At 48.0% G+C, this 20,348-nt stretch overlaps 3 protein-coding genes across 3 annotated transcripts; all 3 read left to right on the top strand.

Annotated features, from left to right (window-relative positions):
• The first annotated feature begins 420 nt into the window (after positions 1–420).
• On the top strand, positions 421–1,028 carry LOC127338641 (uncharacterized). Its single transcript, XM_051364682.1, has one exon. The coding sequence runs from the start codon at positions 557–559 to the stop codon at positions 884–886; it is 330 nt and encodes a 109-aa protein (XP_051220642.1). The 5' UTR covers positions 421–556; the 3' UTR covers positions 887–1,028.
• A 5,762-nt stretch (positions 1,029–6,790) lies between these two features.
• LOC127344088 (uncharacterized) lies at positions 6,791–7,558 on the top strand. The gene has a single exon (XM_051370309.2). It carries the CDS (start codon positions 6,934–6,936, stop codon positions 7,291–7,293), a length of 360 nt encoding a protein of 119 aa, XP_051226269.1. The 5' UTR covers positions 6,791–6,933; the 3' UTR covers positions 7,294–7,558.
• A 2,183-nt stretch (positions 7,559–9,741) lies between these two features.
• LOC127344089 (uncharacterized) lies at positions 9,742–10,426 on the top strand. The gene has a single exon (XM_051370310.2). It carries the CDS (start codon positions 9,865–9,867, stop codon positions 10,210–10,212), a length of 348 nt encoding a protein of 115 aa, XP_051226270.1. The 5' UTR covers positions 9,742–9,864; the 3' UTR covers positions 10,213–10,426.
• The last annotated feature ends 9,922 nt before the right edge of the window (positions 10,427–20,348 follow it).

The following is a 20,348-nucleotide window of genomic DNA, read 5'->3' on the forward strand; positions in this document are numbered from 1 at the left end:
CTTAGTTATTCCTCACAATCCAAAAGACCTTCAAATGTCAACGTGAGGCTGCGGGATCTTATAGGGATATATTACGACGTTTGGTCCAGATGTCAACCCGGTTGCAGGATTGCAACAGCCAGGCACTAACACGTGCAGAAGCTGGAGAATGTTCATCCGTGCGAAATATTAGAGTTATATATGTCTCGCACACGATTTCAGCGCAAGACATGTTCAACTGATGTGGATCAACAATACCCTGTGTTCGACGAGACGTCCATACACAGAGCCACAGAGGAACACGACCGTTTTCCACGTCCAACTTCACCAAGGTCCAAGTTGGCACGTCGCGCTAAACGCCTCGCTAACCACGGCCATCTTCCAGCCTCCAGGTATATAAATAAGCTTTACCACGCAGGCCAAACGATCCCCTCTCTCGCTCTCGCTCTCTCCGTTCGTCTCTCGCAAAAAGAATAGCCACTCAAGCCGCACGATCTAGCTCAAAAAGATCCAGAGCCAGCTCCGAGGCTTGAGATATAAACTTGTATATCTACATCGATCCGGAGATCGATCGTCGATGGGGAACTGCAACTGTTTCAAGTCGCAGCGCGCCGCCGCGTCGTGGGTGGATGACGACGAGTGGGTGGTGGACGTGGAGGAGGAGGGGAATAGTGCGGCCGCCGAGAAGGTGGATCAGCGGGTGGAGGTGAAGATCAGGGTGACCAAGAGGCAGGTCCAGGAGCTGCTGCAGAAAGCAGGGCTAGACGGCATGGGGGCATGGACGGAGCAGGTGCTCGCGGAGCTGATCAACTCTGGCACGGTGTGCTGCGACCAGCCCGAGGCTAGGGGGCACTGGAGGCCGTCGCTGCAGAGCATCTCCGAAGGCGAGGAGGCCCATTTCTCTTGATTCTGAATTTCTGATGTGCATATATAGTTGCAGTAGGAGTACATAGGTTTTTTAGATAGAGATTCTGTTCGGAGATGTACACGCTGCAAAAATGCCATGAGTTTCTGCAGTTTCATTTGTGGAAACCTCTTATATTTGCTTCCTTAATGCTGTGTTTGCAGTTTGTATAATCCTGGAACTCTCAAGCATTATGGTTACTGCTGTAAAGAACTGTAGACAGAGGAGATATGAAATGAAATGCCATCTTCAAACGAAAACTGAAAGCAGAACGAAATGGCTGACTTCTTGTAAACCTTAGATCAAATTTTCGTTTCTTCCATTAATTAAGAACAGTATAAAAGTGACATTCACTTCACAGATTCACTACCTAGCTGGGGCCGGTAAAAGCAGGCGCTATATGCTTACCTAACTATTTCCGTCCATCTACAATCGCAGTCAAACTGAAACTACTGAAATGGACACTTACGATTACATTACTAGCATGAAACGACTATAGGTATCTATCAATGATTTGTTGATTTGTTCCACACTGAATTTGTCCAATCTATAGGCTATACCTATCGATGATTTATTCCGCTGACCAGTTTTGCCCTTATGATGGACCAACCTCTCTTAATTTCTAAGCGACACCAAATTCAGATCCATATATATGCACCCTGAAATGTTGAAAGAGACAGATTGTCTCAAAGCTGCATCGGTCCATGCTCCTGAATTACGACAGAATTGTGCAGCTGATAAACAAGTCCTCAGTGATTGATTATGTTTGAAAATTTCAGAAGCCAATGCAACCTAGACCTAGTTAGGGCCTATTTGATTTGCAATAGAAAAAAAACGTAGGAACAGAAGAAATGTAAGATTGCAATGGCATGTCCACTACAAATTTTACAAGAATTCATATGAATGAAAGTTTGTTTGATTCCATCATGGGAAAAGTATAGGATTCTCAAAAACATGTATGAGTGGATATTAGATTTTCTATGAAATCTAGTGCAAAGGAATTCCTATGGAAATCAACCCTACAAATCAAACAACCATCATTGAAAAAAATTCTATAGATTTAACCTTAAATTTTTTTCTACAAATTAAACGTTCAAATTTCCTATGAAAAAATATCAATAGGCCCTTACTGTTGTTACGGATGGAGATTTGGTGCACATGGACACCAGTGATCTCGTTTTAAAAAAAATAATTAAGAATCATATTTTGAGTTTCACAAATTTCTAAAAAAATACGCACATAGGCAATGATGTACCCCACGAACGTGCAAAATATTAAATTCAAAAAATTCATATTCTGGGCAGCACAAAAATAAAAAATAAAAGTGTAGATCTAAATAGTACATTTCAAATTCCAAAATATATCAGATTTTGTCATTTTTATCTAGCACAAGATAAAAAGAATTTCGGGTAGAGATTTTGCATGATTGTGTGATGTTTCAGTGACAACTCCTAGAATTATTTTCATATTTTTTTATAACTTGTAAAAATATTTTTAAATTTTTGAAAAATGACGAGAGCACAGGAGCTCGAGAGGCAAAAAAAAACTGTTTGCGATCAAGAGGCCTAGACCTCCAAATGTCAAGACTCAAATATATATGCACCCTGAAATGCTGAAAGAGAGAGATTTTCTCAAAGTTGGTGCATAGGTACATGCTCCTGAATTACGACAGAATTGTGCCGCTGAAGAACAAGTCCTCAGTGATTGATTAGTTTTTGGGAATTACATGAAGCCAATGCAGCCTCAATAGCCCAACATATGAGTAACATATGAGTACTCAAACCCAACCCTCATTAGCCCAACCCTCCCGACCCTCCCAACCCTCCTGCACCCCCAACCCTCCCAACCCTAGCCGCCTCCTGCCGTCGCCGTCGGCAGCGCCGCCGGGGCAAAGACCTCGGGGCGTGGCGGCGGCGGGGGGCTTCCCTCGTAACGCGGCGGGGACGACGGCCAGGGAGTTTCTCACGCGTGGCGGCAGCCCTCCCGCCTCCCGGGGCGGCGGCGGTCTGATAAGGATGGAAGGCGACGGTGGCCCTCCCGCCTCCCGCATGGATGGATGGGGATGGTGGCCAGAGCCTGTGTTGCGGCCTCCCCGCCTCCCATCGGCGGCACGCCGGTGGTTGCTGGTGGTGGCGGACAACGCCATTCCCTCCGCCTCTCGCCGGTGAGGGGCGATGATCTTGGGCTTCTCCCGCGGTACGAGGTCGCCCGGGGCAGCAGCCTTGGGTTTGACGGTGGAGGCGGCCTTCTTCTTCGCCGGAGGAGGTCGGCTGGTTGTTGGGGTGGCGGATCACGAGATCCCTCTACCCCGGCGATGAAGATCTAGTCGACGACGAGCTAGCGGCGAAGGGGCCACCGGTGAACACCGAGCCTTGACTTCGTTCTTGGCGGATGATGGCGGCGGCTATTGGCGCCGTTCCCCTGCGAAGGCATCATCTTTGTTGGCCTCTCCGTTTGCTCTCGCCGAGTTGGGGACTTGCGGCTATCGGTGAAAACCGTCTCAAGATAGGCGGAAGATGGCGGCGTTAAGCGCCGCTTTCTTCTTGAAGGCATCGTCGTCGCAGTCCGCGGGAACTCACTCGTGCTGCTCCGGGGGAAACCCTAGATCCAGCCAGGATCAGACGATGACGACGCTTCCTGCGTCGTGCTACCTCTTGGGGCATCGTTTTTAGAGCAGCGGCTGGATGGAGGTGGTTTTTTTGTGGAGTGGTGTTCATCTACCACGTTGTCATCGATGATTCTCAGCGGCGTGGAGCTGCGGGGTATCGAAGACGGGCGAGGATTGCTGGACGTGGGCAGGATGGTGGAGCTGTTTGGTGTTATGGTGACGTCGACGGCAGGCCTGGCATGGTCAATACGTTGATCTCGCTTGGAGATGGGTTCGAGATAGATGGCGGTTGCGAACTCTGCGACGTGTGCAGTGGCACACCCTCAGTGTTTTGCTTTTTGGATGATGTGTGTTGGTGTACCATCAGGGAGTATAGCCTTGTTCATGGTCCCCCCTTCATCGTAGGTATAGCAAGTTGTCGCTAGGATCGAGATTGATCTTTGTATTCACCTTGCAAGGTATTGCGAGTAATTTAATAAAGAAGAAAGTTGTGTGCATCCTTTAAATGCACAGGTTAGGGCTATGCTCCTTGATCGAAAAAAATGAAGCCAATGCAGCCCGGGCCTAGTTATTCTTGGCGATCTAAAGGCCTAGACCTTCAAATGTCAAGACCCATATATATGCACCTAGAAATGTTGTAAGCATAATGTCTCGAAGCCGCATCGGTACATGCCCCATAGAACTGTGATTCCCTCGATTCTGAAGAACAACAGCTCGGTAATTGATTAAATTTTTGAAGTTCAGAAGCCAACACAACCTAGACTTGGTCATTCTTCACGATCAAAAAGACCTCCAGATGTCAACCCGGTTGCAGTATCTCATATTTTTTTCGATAAAGGGAATATATTAATATCAAGAAGATACCAATTACACCCAGCCTCTGCAACAACGCACCACCCTAATGGCACTACGGATGCACACAACCAAAAACAAGAAAAGAAAACTAATAAACAAAAGTCCCGCTATAGTATCTCGGGCCTAACAACAGCAATACATCCACCGCCAAGACAACACCTGAATTACATACTAGTCCCCGCTCTCAAAACAAATGCCTTCACCAAGGACATTGCCAGGCACAACCAATTAAGGCCAGACCTTGGGTTTTCACCCTGAAAGGTAGGACTCTGCACTTCACCTGTGTTGTCACCCCCACTTTCATACCGCTGATGTGAAACCCGGAACACCAAGCAAGTCTCTCAACATCGCAAAGACTTGAACCTCCCTTAGCTAGTCCTCCCCTCCGGCCTTCATGAAATTCTCTATCATGGATCCATAGTCACTTGATGTCAATCAAAGAAAAAGAGCTTCGCGCCGCTCCCTCCAGAACCAATCGGTCGGAATAAAAACATGGGTGCGCACGACCGAATACCTCCGATCCAACAAACTCCAGGCAAAAGCACTGTTACATTCATCGACGGAGCCTTCCGGAACTCAACACTCCGGCCAGATCACGAGTCCAGGCCTCCGGTAGGTCCTCCTCTTCATGCAAGAGAGGCCCTAGGACCGCCGCCTTTATTCAGGTCGGACCCCCACGTCGGCGACCATCCTGGGCTGGCCACTCCAACCCTCCACCGGTGACACCATCGCCGGCTTCCAAGCTCCTCCATCTCGCCGCCGGAACGAGTAGGTTAGCGATAGTTGCTTGACGATGCCTTCAACAAGATAACGGCGCAGACGCCGCCATCGCCCGCCATGACCGGAGTCGGCTCGGTTTTCACCGGCTACTATGCCACCCCGTCTCGCTGCCGGCGCTGAAAGTGGGATGAAAAATCCAACACAGCCAGCCTGGCCGACTGCCTTCGGTGGATGAAGTCAGCCACCACCACCATGCCCGGGCCGAAGACCCGGACGTCCTCAAGCCGCAAAGAAGACCCAGCGAAGCCTCCTCGTGCCATTGACGAGACGCAGCCGCGATGGATCGCCATCCGAACCTCCGGCCCAGATTCGACCACACCGCAGCCAACATCCGCCGCCGGCCGCCGGAGATCCGCCGGCCACCGCCATCCCGCTGCGTTCAGTCGACGGAGGAGGAGGGTGTAGGCCGCCGCCCCCACACACTCCCGCAGGCCACGCTGCGCTCTGCCGACGGAGGACCGAGCCGCCACCGCCGCCTCACCACAGGGGCTTTGCCCCGCGGCGTCCTCGGCGACGGCGGCGGAGAAGGGGGGCCTGTAGGGGAGGGGAGGAGGGCGGAGTGGAGGGGAACTCCCCGGGGACGGCGGGCGGCGCCGCCGCCTCGGGGGAGAGGTTAGGTCGGGAGAGGAGAGGTTGCAGTATCTCATATGGATATATTATGGCCGTTGGTCCAGATGTCAACCCGGTTGCAGTATTTGTAACAGCCAGGAATGTTCGTCCGTGCGAAATATATTAGAGTTATAGATATCTCGTACACGATTTAAGCGCAAGACATGTTGAACTGATGTGGAATTGTGGATCAACAATACCCTGTGCTTGACGAGCCGTTCATACACAGAGGACCACGACCGTTTTCCTGGCCATCGAAACTTCTATGGCTCGCAGGTCAGAGAGATCCTGTCAGCTCCCAGTTTCAGACAGACCACCACACGTGCGGGCTTAATTTCTCGGTGTTATTATACAGGAACGGTGACCCCGAACAGATCTGACATACAATTGTGAACAACCATGGCGATGCATGCGCCATTGGAAGATGGGTGGTACACTGGTTCGAGCAAGTAAAATGTGTCGAGTAAAAGCTTCCCGATCGATCAGCTCAGTAAAATTAACTTATCTTGAAGAGAAGCTGATTACATTTTACGACAACACACGTCACTGGGCATGGTAAATGTCCTAAAGCTGAAGCAGAGAATCCTTATCCAGTTATCCTCTCGTGATCTCGTCATGAAGTCTCCACCAGGAAACACCTTCTCACACGAAAGCTCGCGGGAGTGGCCCTTGAGGCCGCCGGAGATTCGCCCCAAAGCCCATTCACACGCCAGGCCGGCCCAAAGACCGGCTCAACCAGCCTGCCCGCGCAACTCGGGTGCCTCGAGAGTCGAGACCTGGTAATTTTTACACGTTGCTCGAAAACAAAAGGTAATTTTTACTACTCGCTTGCTTACCGCAGCATGCAGCACTTAGCCGCCGAGGTTGTACTGCCAGGTTCGGGAGCCTGGCGGAGGATGAGATCCTCTGACCGGCACTCCACGTCGGACCGGGAAGAATTCGCCTCCATCCGTGACATCACACGGGCTGGACGAATGGCTAATACGCGCGTGTGCAGAATCAGCCAGCCCCCAACTATATATACAAACCGGGAGCCATCTTGGGTTACATTCCATACCTGCCGACCTTACTATATTTCTCAAGACTCAACCCGCTGTGCGCAAGAGATCGCAGGAAAAGAAAGAACTAGCTTGATCGAGCTCGCTAACCAAAGAAGGAGAAAGGAAGCAGAGAGCTAGTCGGCAAGGTCTTCTGACTGATGGGGAACTGCACGGCCTCGTCGCGGCACGCCGTCGAGTCATGGGCGGACGACAGCGAGTGGGAGTGGGAGGAGGCGTCGTCATCGTCGTCCGACAAGCAGCAGCACCACCACCACCGTGCGTCGGAGGAGGAGCACACAGAGGTGACGATCAGGATCACCAAGAGGCAGCTGCATGAGCTGATGGAGAGGAAGGCGTCCGGCGGCGGTGGCGGGAAGACCCAGCAACTACTGGAGGATATCATGAACTCCGGGGAGGTGCACCACCATGACCTGCACAAGGACGAGCACTGGCGGCCCGCCCTGCAGAGCATCCCCGAGGCCGGCGAGTCGTCGTCGGCTGGTCCGTGCATCTCGTGAGTCGTGACTAAAACCTGCCGGTGTGGCTGGCTGCGCTGCCGAGCTACATGCGAACCAGAAGCCACGCTCTCTCATTTTTCTCCTTGTTTCTCGGACCCTCTCGCTGTTGTTGCTTTCGTCCGTGTATTTTCATGTCGTTGAATGTCATCCATGACGACCATGTACAGAGAATGTGGTTAGACAATACGTATAGATTGCCAGGCTGACGTACGCAAATACTTGTAGGGAGTTAAGTGTGAATACCAATCTCATAACTCTTTTTCCATTGAATTGTCATTCGGTTATCTTGTTTCATACCGTGAGAGTTCAGGCTGAGGTCAGTGGTTTTCACTTGATGAGTACCAAGATATTTTGAACCCTATTTTTTTTATAAAACAAAGTTGAACCTCTCAGATGCCAAATAGTTATGATTTTATTTTGCAAGGCAACCATGCCAAACTATCAAAAAGAAAAGCGAGAGTACAGGATGAATGCAACAATGGCGCAACCATAAAAAGAGACGCATCGTAACACCTAAGACTAAGCTGACACTCTCTCGTACAAAGCCTCGTGAAGGAAAATAAGTAGGTTGACGACGTAGGTGGGTCTATCCTGTAAATGCCGCGTCAAGGGTTTTCATTATGGGTGTCAGGTCCAACCAATCAAGGCAGAACAACAACACAAGAACGAGCCCTTCAATAAGGAGATAACACAAGTGCACGTGCACCAACGGCGTGTCCAACCAGTGAAGGCAATATCACGGGTTTTCACCTCCAACATCGAACGTTGTTTCAAACTTTGTCTTGACATTGCGGTCCAAGCATCGACTCCGACAACGACTTCATGCTGAGCAACAAGGGCAAGAGCACTAGAGCTTCTTTGAAGGGTAAGGTTAATGTATTGTAATGTGAAATAATAAGATTATGTCCCTTGCAAAGATAGATAGATAAACTTCTAGTACATAGATAAATGTCTGACGCAATCATGGGTATTAGAGAAATATCACCGACAATGTCTAGCACGGCGAGTAGGCCTAGGCTGAAAGGTGATGGTGAATACCCCCGTACTAGTGTCTAACGGTGATGGGGAGGACCATGCATGTAGCCCTAGTTCTGCTGAGTGTTCTGCGTGGGGCCCGATGGAATGTACATCATGTTCAACAACTTGGTGTGAGTAGCGTAATCCTCCATGTTGTTCTCATCCTCAAGAGAAGTCCTCGTCCACGCAGAACCAAACATAGAAGAGTAATGTTCGGAGTTTGCGTTGTGAACAAACATTAGTCCTTACGAATTACATATTGTACAAGTCATATGGAACTAAGACGATTGAATGGTACATACCCTGTGGCTGGGGTTGTATATTCCGCGTGGGAGTGCTACTCCCATGACGATCCTCCAACCTGGAAAGGAGTTTGTTGTTGCATCCAGTAGTCGAAAGAAGTTGGTTGCCACAACGTCCCTCCAACCTGGTCAGGAGGTGATGGTCTCGGACTGGTTTGCTATGTAAGGTATGGACATGGGTCATGTCTTAGCGGCAGGGGTACCTGTGGTCATGGGGGCGTTGTGCTGGACGGTGCTGCACACCGTCAGAAATGCGGCTCCGATCGATACTGCATATGCACACCGACCAATCCTTCAACCAACTAACAGTCCATGTTTTAGGGGCCGTCAACTCCAAATCAATATACTGAAACTCACTAAGATTAGCTCCCATCTGATTTGTTCAGATAGTACGACAAATTTTTGCTAACTCGGACATTACTATGATGGCCTAAAAGAAAATATTTACACACGTCAATTACTATGCACAAGGACATAATATCGTTTAAAATACACCGCTGAATTAAACACAATGTACTACCTACAAAATATAACTAGCCATAACCGTATACACACATTACCAATATAAAAAAACTATAATTAGCGAGGTATTAGGGTTTACCCTTGAAGTGTGCGAAACAACTCCACCCACCTCGGGGTGGGCGTTGGGTCATGACCGAAAATTCGGTCTTTGTATTTCGGTCTATTTTGAATTCGGTCCTCTAGAAATAAAGACCGAAAGTTACTTCGTAAATTTACTACCCGGCAAATTCGGGTACCCGATAATTCAGGTTCGGTTTCGGTCATGACCGAACTTTGTGATAGTTGTTGTCAACACAAAACTTGGAGAGTATTTGGTGTAGGGATGGCAAAGGCCGTATTATTTTTGAAACCCCCGATTTGCGTAATCTTTTTTAACTTAAATAAAAAACATATTATTTAAAAAAAATAGCCGGTGGAGGATGAGATCCTCTGACCAGGGTCATGGCCGGCACGCCACGTCGGACCTAATTTCGCCTATATCCGAGACATTACGCGGGCTGGACGAATGGTTAATTCGCGCGTGTGCAGAATCAGCCAGCGCTCCCACACAACCTCCAACTATATATACAACCCGGGAGATTCCTGGCCTACATTCCATACCCATCGACCTTAATTAATATACTTTCTCAACCCACCGTGTCGCGAAAGATCACACGAAAAGGAGCTAGATCGAGCTCGCTAGCGAAAGAAAGGAGAAAGGAAGTAGAGAGCTAGTCCGCAAGGCCTTCTGATGGGGAACTGCGCAGCGCAGTCGCGGCACGCCGGGGAGTCGTGGGCGGACGACGGCGAGTGGGAGTGGGAGGAGGCGTCGTCATCGTCGTCCGACCAACACCGCCGAGCGTCGGAGGAGGAGCACACAGAGGTGACGATCAGGATCACCAAGAGGCAGCTGCACGAGCTGATGGAGAGGAAGGCGTCCGGCAGCGGCGGCGGGAAGACACGGCAGCTGCTGGAGGACATCATGAACTCGGGGAAGGTGCACCACCATGACCTGCACAGGGACGAGCACTGGAGGCCCGCCCTGCAGAGCATCCCGGAGGCCGGCGAGTCGTCGTCAGCTGGTCCATGCATCTCGTGACCAAAAACTGCTGTGGATGGCTGCGCTGCCAAGCTATCTGCGTGTATTTCCTCCGTGTATTTCCATGCCGTTGAATGTAATCCATGAAGACCCGTGTACATAGAATGCGGTTGGACAATACGTATAGATTGCCAGGCTGACGTACATGAATACGTACGTGTAGGGGATTAAGTGTGAATACCAATTTCATAAAAAAAAATCCATTGAATTGTCATTCGATTATCTTGTTTCATATTACGAGAGTTGAGGCTGGTCAATGGTTTTCAGTTGATGAGTACTACGACGATGTCCTGAGCTCATCTTTAAAAAAAACAAGTTGAACCTCTCGGACTCTCCATCCATGGATGCCAAATAGCAATAGTAAATGATTTTATTTTGCAAGGCAACGATGCCAAACCATCGAAACAAAAGGTAAGAGTATATGAGAAATGCAGCAATGGCACAACCATAATAAGAGACGCACATAACACCCAAGACTAAGCGGCCACTCTTCCGTGCAAAGCCCCGTAAAAGAAAATATGTAGTTCGCCGACGTAGGCTTGGTCCAGCCTGTAAAAGCCGGGTCAAGGATTGTGTTCTGGGTGTCCAGTCCAACAAATAAAGACTGAACATGCGCACAAGAAAAACCCCTTTAATAAGGATAGAACACAAGTGCACGTGTACCAACGGAGTGCCCAACCAGTGAAGGCCATGTCACGGGTTTTCAACTCGAACTGTAACATTGTATCAATTGCCGTCTTAACACTGCATCTTCTGATCGCTGCATCATTCACTAATCTAATTGAGACCATTATGGTGTCCTCCAAAGATGGTCACACAAAGCCTCCGCCGCAACTCCTCATTATGATTTGCACCAGTTTAGCTCAAATCTGCATAAACAAGCTTGATCATTAGTCCTCCACCACTTGATACTTCACACTCATTAACAAAGGGGAGCAGAGAAGCCACGAGTCGCCTTGGAATCCACTGATGGTGATCCACCCATAGGCATGCCATGAAACACTTGTGATCGGCGCCTCACTCCTGCTTAACCACTATGAAGATGATGCATGACCGAGGGAGCAACCTAACCGATTGCCTCCTAAAGAGGAGTGCCCCGTGCGCAGTCGACGATGACAAAATGAGGGAGTGCCACTAGCGTGTGGAAGAATGGGACCCAACAATGAAACTTGATACCGTCTAGGACTATATGTTTTGGTTACCGAAGGGTGAATTGGTTACTACCCGATAACTGCACCTTCCACGCCCATCGGTATATGGGCTTATCGGGCAATCTGATGTGTAAACTAACCACCAAACTAAAAAAAAATGTTATATTTATTCCCCTCTAAGAATATAGTGACTTGAGTGGGATGGATATTTATCCCCCTCTTCCTTTCTTCTCTGGCTAGTTGTAGCTAGGGCACACAATTGGTTAAGTGCATAAATCGATGCGGTGGCCGACGATTATTCTCCTTTTGGAAAAAATGGCTAGAGCGCAAACTAGTGTAGCAACGACATACCTAGTATCTCGGATGGCGTCAACGGGAGAGTTGTTTTATTCATTGCCGCTATCGAAAGTATACGCCGCACAACCATTGTTGCCAACAAAGGCAGCAGGACAAGGGAGAGTTGTTTCATTCATTGCGGCTGTAGTTGGTGGAAGTAACCCACCCTTCTCTTTGGTAATCTTGTTAGATGGCAGTGCCATATATCCCAAATTATTTCCAATTTTTTTTAATAAAAATTGGTTAAAAAATTATATGCAACACCCATCAACATTTTACGGTACCTATGGTAACCAGAAATCACAGCTCCATTCTCCTTCCAAAACCTTGCAAGCATGGCAGAGCCAGATGGGTACTTGGGTGTACAGATGTGCACCCAATATTTTGAGGGAGGAAAAGAACATACCGTATATATAGAATCCTAAAATTAACTTTGGCTATTTTTCAAGACCTTATTATTCGAAACCTGGCTCGGCCGATGCTTGCAAGGGCGCTAGGACCACGTGGCACATGATGAAACTTCCGTTGTGTTAGTGAAAAAAAAGTTCAAAGTGTTAGAACGAACCACTCCTATCTAGGATTGTCCGCCAATGAAATCAAATGCGACGTCTCCACCGATTCATACACGCACGCGGAAACAGAATGATTCTTGGTTCTTTGCAACTGATAAACGACGCCAAGTCAAGTCAGGCGCCGAGGGACGTCCGCACATGAGCAATCCAAATTGAGCTAACTCGATCTACGAATAAAAACTGCACAACACAGCGTCACAGCGAGCACGAAGCAATTACTTTCAGTTTTATTGGCCCTGCATGCCTTGTGACATGCTCCCATGCTCCGTTAGTCCGTTGCCTATCCGAGCATGCACCTAGCCAGCTTCTCCGATCGACGTGCCGTGCGGGCTTGGAGCTGAGGTAGAGGCATTGCCCGGTCGGCGCTCGTGTCTGAATGTTACGTACGTACTATCTAGCTGCTAGCCCCAGGCAGTGACAACAGCTTTTTTGTTTGTATATTCTGGTTTAGCTGCCTTACACGCTAGGGCCGGAGCTCCCAGCCGCCAGCGTGCCGTCCAGTGTATGCGGCGCATGGCTGATTCGCTGGAGCCGAGAGACTGCGTGGAACGCGTGCTCGACAACAGAATCAGCTACATACAGCGCTGATCCGTCTGTACCCGAGCGCGTGGAGCGTTGCACCGGTGGACCGGTTCCTTTGCGCCCGGCGGTACATGCCGTCTCTACTGGGTGCAACTGGCCGCTGCGTCCATGAATCAAAGCAAGCATGGCGTCTTCCCTTTGAGTCGTTGAACTTGGGATCTGTATCTGAATTCTGAAGGAAGGACGAGGAGGAAGACGAACTAAACATATTGTACGTCCCACCGGCCAACCTGTGTGGATTGCATTAAGCAGTGACACTGTTTTGGATGCTCGCAAGCCCGTTTCTTGGACTCAGCTAGAAAACAAAAACGCTTGTTACATGGGCCGCATGAAATCTCTCCATCGCACGAATTTTAAAAGGGTTCGAAATTTAACCAGTGAGGCACGCTCGATTCGGCCAGTAACATGCGTTTTCGCTCGGTTTGGCTCCAGCTCGCGCTGCGTGTTGTGCCTCTGCACGCGTTAGCATGATCAAGTAGTTACACCAGTGGATTTGATAAGCGGTTTGGTTTTTTAGGCAGTTAGTGGCGGTTGATTTTGAATCTCCGGTGAGCGGTCGGAGTTCACATTAGTTCTTTATTGTAAGTGCGCGCATATTGGATGTAGATTCAAGTTCATCTGGACATTGGTTTTGCTCAATTCGGGCACTGTCAATATCTGCATATCTGATTTGTGTTCCACCTAAATTGGAAAATGCACTAATTGTGCATGATCTCTGCATGGTCTATAGAAGATGTACTTGTGCATTTCCTGAATTGAACAATGCATTATTGTTGTGTTGCATTTGTTCTAGTACGTGTACTGCATTTACGTGCATTGCATTAGCATGATCTAGTTGTGCATTGGCCATCTGGTTGTAAATATTTTTTGTCTTTGTCTATCTACCGGCAAGGTCGTTAAGTTGGACTACAAAATGTTGGGAGGGACTACCATCCTTCACTAGGTACCAGGACTTGCTCTCCTTGAACCGCTGGACGAAGGTGCTGAAGCTGGTGATGTCGGCAAGGGTTCATGAAGCGTTAGTGCCATCGCACACCATGTCCATCAGTCCAAACTAGGGCACATCCCTAGTCCCTGATTCCTCAGCGTTGCTATGTCACAGGGTGTCAATGACTTGCACATGCTCGTCGTTCCTCTAGGGCCGAGGGAGTGCATCACATATCCCACTGCCCCGCAACGTGGATGTGTCCACCTGCCGATGGTCCGACAAGTGGATGCAAGTCACCACACACGGTGGCCAAATGGTTATGGGGAGAAACTGTCCACAAGTATGATCTCCAGTACAACGATTTCGTGGAGTTCAAGATTTAGTCCTTGGTCTTCAATATGACAATCTACAAGGCCAATACTTCCACCGCCAGTACACCTGCCCTAACCACGGCTAGGTGGAATCTATCGATGATGCTTGCTTGTTTATGCTTGTATGTATGTGGTAGTGTAGTCTATTGAACTTGTGTCTGAATGTGCGCTACTTTTGGTCAGGGGTTAAACCCTTGGTGTTCCAGGGGCATGGGATGCTCCCGATGACGATGCCTTTTGGTGAGGAGTGTTAGTTGATTGTTGAAAGTGTACGTTAACTTTCTAAGTGCAGTTGTCATGGACGTAAGTATAAACCTATCTACTAATATGAACTAGTAGAATGTTCGTGCTTCGCTAAGGCTCTTAAGTTTCTCTCCTTTTCTCTTATATTTAAATTTAACGCAAATAATAATTCACCCGCATAGAAAAATAGCCACACACTGTTCTAAAAAGCTCCCGCGTAAAAAATATTATTAAGAATTTCAATGTGACATCATATTCTTAAGGGTCCAATTAATTATTAATATCTATTAAAAAAGATATACTCCCTAGCACGCTTAAAATTTTAAACTTAAAATTGATCAGTTTCAATGCACTGATAAAAAGCAATTATGTGTGCACCTCATTTTTGCCTGTGCATGTCTGGGTAAGAGTAACTGTAACAAGATTCCATATATATTTAGCCCTTTAAATACATACAAGTGGTGTTGAAGAAGTGTTTAACATAATCACGGGAGCTTTGGCAAAATAGAACCCGTAAAATAGTACTGCAAATGTGAATATGTCACTAAGGGTCTACATGTCGGGGTTTCTTTTTTCTATCATTTTCCTTTTTTTCTAATTTCCCCTTCCAGTCTTTCTTCCCCGCTGCATGGACCACCTCCCCTATGATGACATGCCTCTGCACGGCCTAATCATCTCCCTGCGCTGCCCTCCCCACCCACCTACCTTTGGCACCGAGTCGACAGCCCACCTCCCGTATCCGTGCGGTCCTCGTTCTGGAATTCCTCACCAGAGCGGTCGTGCTCGTGTATAACTGCAGTTTCTTGGGTGAGTGCTGGGGCGGTTTGAATCATCGGAGAGGATTCCTAGGTTTTCCCTCTTCCATCCTCGTATGTGCGTTCTTGGGTGATTTCTACTTGCGCACAACAGAGGATTCATTGGGAAAGTTCTACCTGGAAACAAAGAGGCCCAACTCTGATAGTGAGACACAAGGCTCCCGTCCTGTCGCCCCCACGGGAGACTGGTAGGACCTCCCAAACCCTAGCCCCCAACCACCCCTAGCCCCTTCCCTCCGCAGCCGCCGGGAAAAGCCCGTGCGGTGCTGGCGACGGTGGATCTCTGGTCCCTGGTCGCGAGATGGAGGCGTCGGGCAATCCCAGTCTGGCATCGGCGGACCAAGGCGATGAACCGATAGCTCCTCATGTGGAGGGCCGGCGCGCCGCGACGAGGCGGTTCCTCGTGATGGAGGCGACGGAGCTCAGTTGCGGTGGCATCTTCCTCGCGGGAGTCGATGGAGACGTTGTTGCTTCTGCAGGTGTTCCGATCCAGGTATTGGGCGACGGTGGTGGCCGGCACTGGCCATTGGGCGTGCGCTTCGGGGAGGTGAGGTGGTGTTGGTGGTGGGCAGGTGGCTCGCCGGCCGGAGTCACGGGCGCCCAGTAGGCTAGGCTGGCAGAGAGCGCGTAGCGGGCCGTATCAGGGCCATGCGGGCCTAGATCTATATGATGCGTCATGTAGGCCGCTCCGTGCGATGTAGGCCACGATGGGACTTCATCTGAGGGTGTTGGGGCTTCATCTGAGGACGCGCATGTTGCCGGGCGGAGGAGCTGGTGGGTGCGAGGTGTTGCCATGCTCGGGCGCTAAGTGGGTCCTGGGTGGCGGGCGACAGCGCGGCGGCGCCGGTGGCCACAGCTGGCATGCAGGCTGCATCTGGTGGTGGCTGCTTAAGGGCCCATTTGGGCCTGAGCTCTGTGGGCTGCAGTGTTGTTTGATTGCTATGACGTTCTGCAGATGTTGCACCCGTCCATGTCCGTATGTGTGCATCTTCGCGGCGTTGCTGCGCTTAAGATCCTTTGGGGATGTGGATGTGGAGAATAGGATAAATCCTTGTTGGCTTGTCCGCCACCAACATGGCACCTCCTGAGCGTGTCGACATTCCTCCTTGGAGGATATCGAGGTCTTCCCCCATTCACTCTCCTTAGAGTACCAGGGGAAACCCTAGGATCAGCTTGCTGATCCGGGCAGTAGCGTCGTTTTGACGTCGCATCCCTCTTGAGGTACTGTCTTGGGACTCGAGGATCAGGGGTGCAAGTAGCATGGTTGGACAAATTCGGAGGGCGCATAGGTTGCGGCATCTTTATGTTGTGTCATCCCATAGCATTCTCTCTCACTTTTTTCTAGCGTTGTATTTTACTTTTCTTGTTGGGCATGTTGTGTTGTTGCCCAAGCATTTTATTTCTGTTCGTGAACTCTTGTATGGTTGTTGCTTTATTTATAAACCGGGGCAAAAGCCTATTTTAAAAAAATAATCTACCTGTGAGGCCCCGACGAGCACACCCGATATGTGGTGACGGTGTTGCCGGAGGAGCTTCCCCCAGAGTGCTTACGTGGGTCAATAACGACGAGGAATTAGAGCCATAGTTGTCTCGCCGCCGGGACACGGGGCTGCGAGATCGAGTCTCTGTTGAGAGAGAAAAAATTTGGCCGGATTACGGCGGAAGGGTGTAGGCGTGTCCTGTAATTTCCCTCATGATAACCGTGTTGTTGCATATGGGACGATGTATCATCTGCTATGATTACGCATCTTAGCTGGTTACGGGTGACGTGAAACCCCAGCAGCCTCGTGACCTTCCGAAACTCAGGCGGGAGCTCACCGGAAGCTATTCTTGCACAACTCAATCTTCCACACTTTCTTGAGGTTGCCGATGTTTTTTGAGATCACGGTGACGCGAATGTTCATGGACAACTCCTGCGTCACTAGGAAGTGGCAACCACCAAGCGCCAACATCACTCGCTATCGGTCCTACACTCCTTAACCACAGTGCAACCCTTGCCGACACGGAGAGGACTCCTAGGAAACAATAGTAAGATCCGATCAACTGTAAAGAAAATATTTATTACAGATACCTCAAAAAAAAGATTCATTACAGAATGAATTAAAATTCCAATTTACGTACATGTTGCTTTAGTTCAGTATTATCCATCGTCTAGCTGATCGATCAAATCACTAATAAATGCTAAATGTGATTGAGTGATTAACAATGACTCCAGATAATTGAATTGACATACTACTTTATCAGATCCTGCTGAGGCTGGAAAAACAGAATCTAATTTTTTAGACATATCTGTAAAACGAACCGTATAGTACAGTCCTTTTTCGCCTTTGCAATTGAAGTAAATTTACGCCAATTGGAATGTGAAGTTCAATGATTAAGCATAGCCCACCTCACGTTTGTGCGTGATGCAGGGATGCTGCAGCCAGAAGAGGAAAAAAATGAGTTCATAAAATAGATTCATCTCAAGAAAACGAACGACCAATAATATGGTTTGTTCCCAGCTTGTACACCTGATCCACCTCATATCCGCCCAAGCATGTTATACAGCACCTGTTGTACGAGGGAGCAGCAACTCAGAAGATGATGAAATAATGAATTCATTTAGTTGCTGCAGAACCCAGGTGCCGGATCCCCGCAGCCAAAACATAATGAATTCATTTGTACTGGTATATATGGTAGCGGCTGGGGACGCACACTAAATGATTCTTCTGATTCTTCTGCTCCTCGTATTGCTGCGTGACTCCTCAATAGCTCCCATCACAGTCATGAGCACGGTGAGCAAGAAGGTCCCGTACGATCACTCCACTTCCAATTTCCGGAGGACCCGGCCTGTGATGGCAGTGAAGCAGAGGATATTGGGAACGGCGAGAAGGGAACCGCGAGGGGCCATAGCCCATGGCAAGCACAACCAAGAGGGTGTTGGCGAACTTGGCTTGCCAACACTGCAGACGATCAGACGATAACTTCCGCACTGCAGCTGTGGAGGGAAGGCGACATGGAGAATATGAGATGTGTTGGGTGAGTCTTCGATCGTTTGACTCGTTTTGTAGATGCTATCTGTTAGGATAAGCGAATTAGTTAGCCTGGTTGGTTAGTTAGTTTGTTGACAACAGATACGATCGATAACTGGGTTCCGACTTTTATGTGAGATTTGCGATGTTAGCGACCGGGTGGTTGCGTTTAGTTGCTGGACTTGAAGCGGACCGGGTGACATGTTGTGGTAAATTATGTAAAGTGTGACACCAGGCATTCGCATGTTTCACTTTAATAGTAAAGATTGCAGTTGTTAGGCTATGTGGGTGGTATATGACTGTATTTCGGGGGTAAATTCACCATATTTAAAGTAGGTAACCATATCAGAGATTTGCACATAACCAATCACCTTAATTTTCCTCTTGCGCTAAGTTAAACCACATATGCGGAAAAACAAACAAACAAATAACATGTTGAATTTGCACCAAACCACATAGTAAGCATCCAATAGAAATGTAATAACATACCAAAGTCACTTTCCACTCATGATGCATCTCACGGGCCAAAAAAGAAAAAAAAATCCATGCAAGCAACCAAACAGAACCTAAGATGCACCATGTGTCAAAAAATGAATAGAATAACATTTTATTGGGAGAGAAGCAAAATTCAATGTATATGGTCATCCTTTAAAAAAAATCAGGGAGACATTCTCATTCTAGATGACCAAACCTAGCGGAACAACACAAGTTAATGTGGCCCACAGTGTTAAGGCCCTAAATAACTAGATTCTTTGCCCATCAAAGGCATATTAGCACATGAAGTTCTCAAAACCAACTTACAAACCTATGAATATTTACGCGAACAAAATAGGAGAAGTACCACTAGTAAAAAAAAACCTTTACGGAAGCCCGCTGGTGCATCGCAGAGCTCTCTTGTGCTGACACATGTCGCATGGAGAGTGTTTCCTTCGAGCATACTTCCACGCCAGGCGTACTTCCGTGCACAAACGTAGTTTCGCAGTGCATCATGCAGGTATACTTCCAAATGCAACATAAACTCAGGCCCGATCCTGAGGTTTCATGGGCCCGGGGTGAAGATAAAAGTTTGGGCCCTTAATAGAAATATATCAGTAATTAATATATGTATTATGTGTGTAAATGGTCAACACTTGAAATATCAAAACATAATTTAATATCAGACAATTTATACACATTGTGTTAAAAATTATTCAAATATATCATTTTTTTTATCAATTATCGTATAAAGTCCCGTTGGAACCATGACGTGTGAGCTCTTCTATCTCGGCTTCTCGCCTCTAGTGGTCGCGTGACGGACGACAATGGGCCACACTGTCTAGCCCTTGTGAAGGGAAGGACCAAAGGGGCACACAATAATCGAGAATTGGATTCTTCCCTAGCCATGGTCTTACAAGTCTATTTCTGAGTTTTTGTCAAACGAAAATTTTGCAATCTGGTAGACTAGTACCATATGAGTGTGACCCAGCTACGCTCATTGCACTAGGTTAGATTATTCCCGTTTATTGCATGGTACGCATCCGCCTTAGGCAATTACAAGAGCAATTAAAATAGAAAAACCATCGGAAGAAATAAGCGCTTGGTTAAAATTGTGCATCTCTGGCGCCCCCCATCAACTTAAATTTATTCTCTCATTATAACTAAAAAAAGGTTAAACGGCCCATGCAAACTCAAGAAAAAAGGGCCTAAATCTCAGCCCAATAAGAAGCAAGTGAATATAATGTTTTGTCATTCCTTTTCCTCTAACTTATGAGACTTTGGAGTAGCTCTATTGGCGTCTCCACATGACCCCCCCCCCCCCCCCCCCTAGGGCCGGCCCTGCATAAACTCACAAGTACGAAGTACCAAAGTATAAAGTACAAAACGGAAGTACATAGTATACTAAAAATTGAGTGTAAAAGTAGAAACTATAATGAAACCGAAATACAAAGTACACTAGTCAAAATATGCTGGAAAGACTGAGTGTAAGAATGCAAAGTACACAAATTGCATTTAACCTAGACAAATGATTCTGAAGATAATTTGTTTTGGAAACAGGAATCTTGGAAAAAAAAACCCTTATGTCTCCATCTCTCTCATCCTCCACGTTATTTTGTCGCACGCAGAAACCACTTGCCCTTAAATTTTTTT

This window comes from Lolium perenne, chromosome 3 (assembly GCF_019359855.2).
Source record: "Lolium perenne isolate Kyuss_39 chromosome 3, Kyuss_2.0, whole genome shotgun sequence".
Taxonomy (NCBI): domain Eukaryota; kingdom Viridiplantae; phylum Streptophyta; class Magnoliopsida; order Poales; family Poaceae; genus Lolium; species Lolium perenne.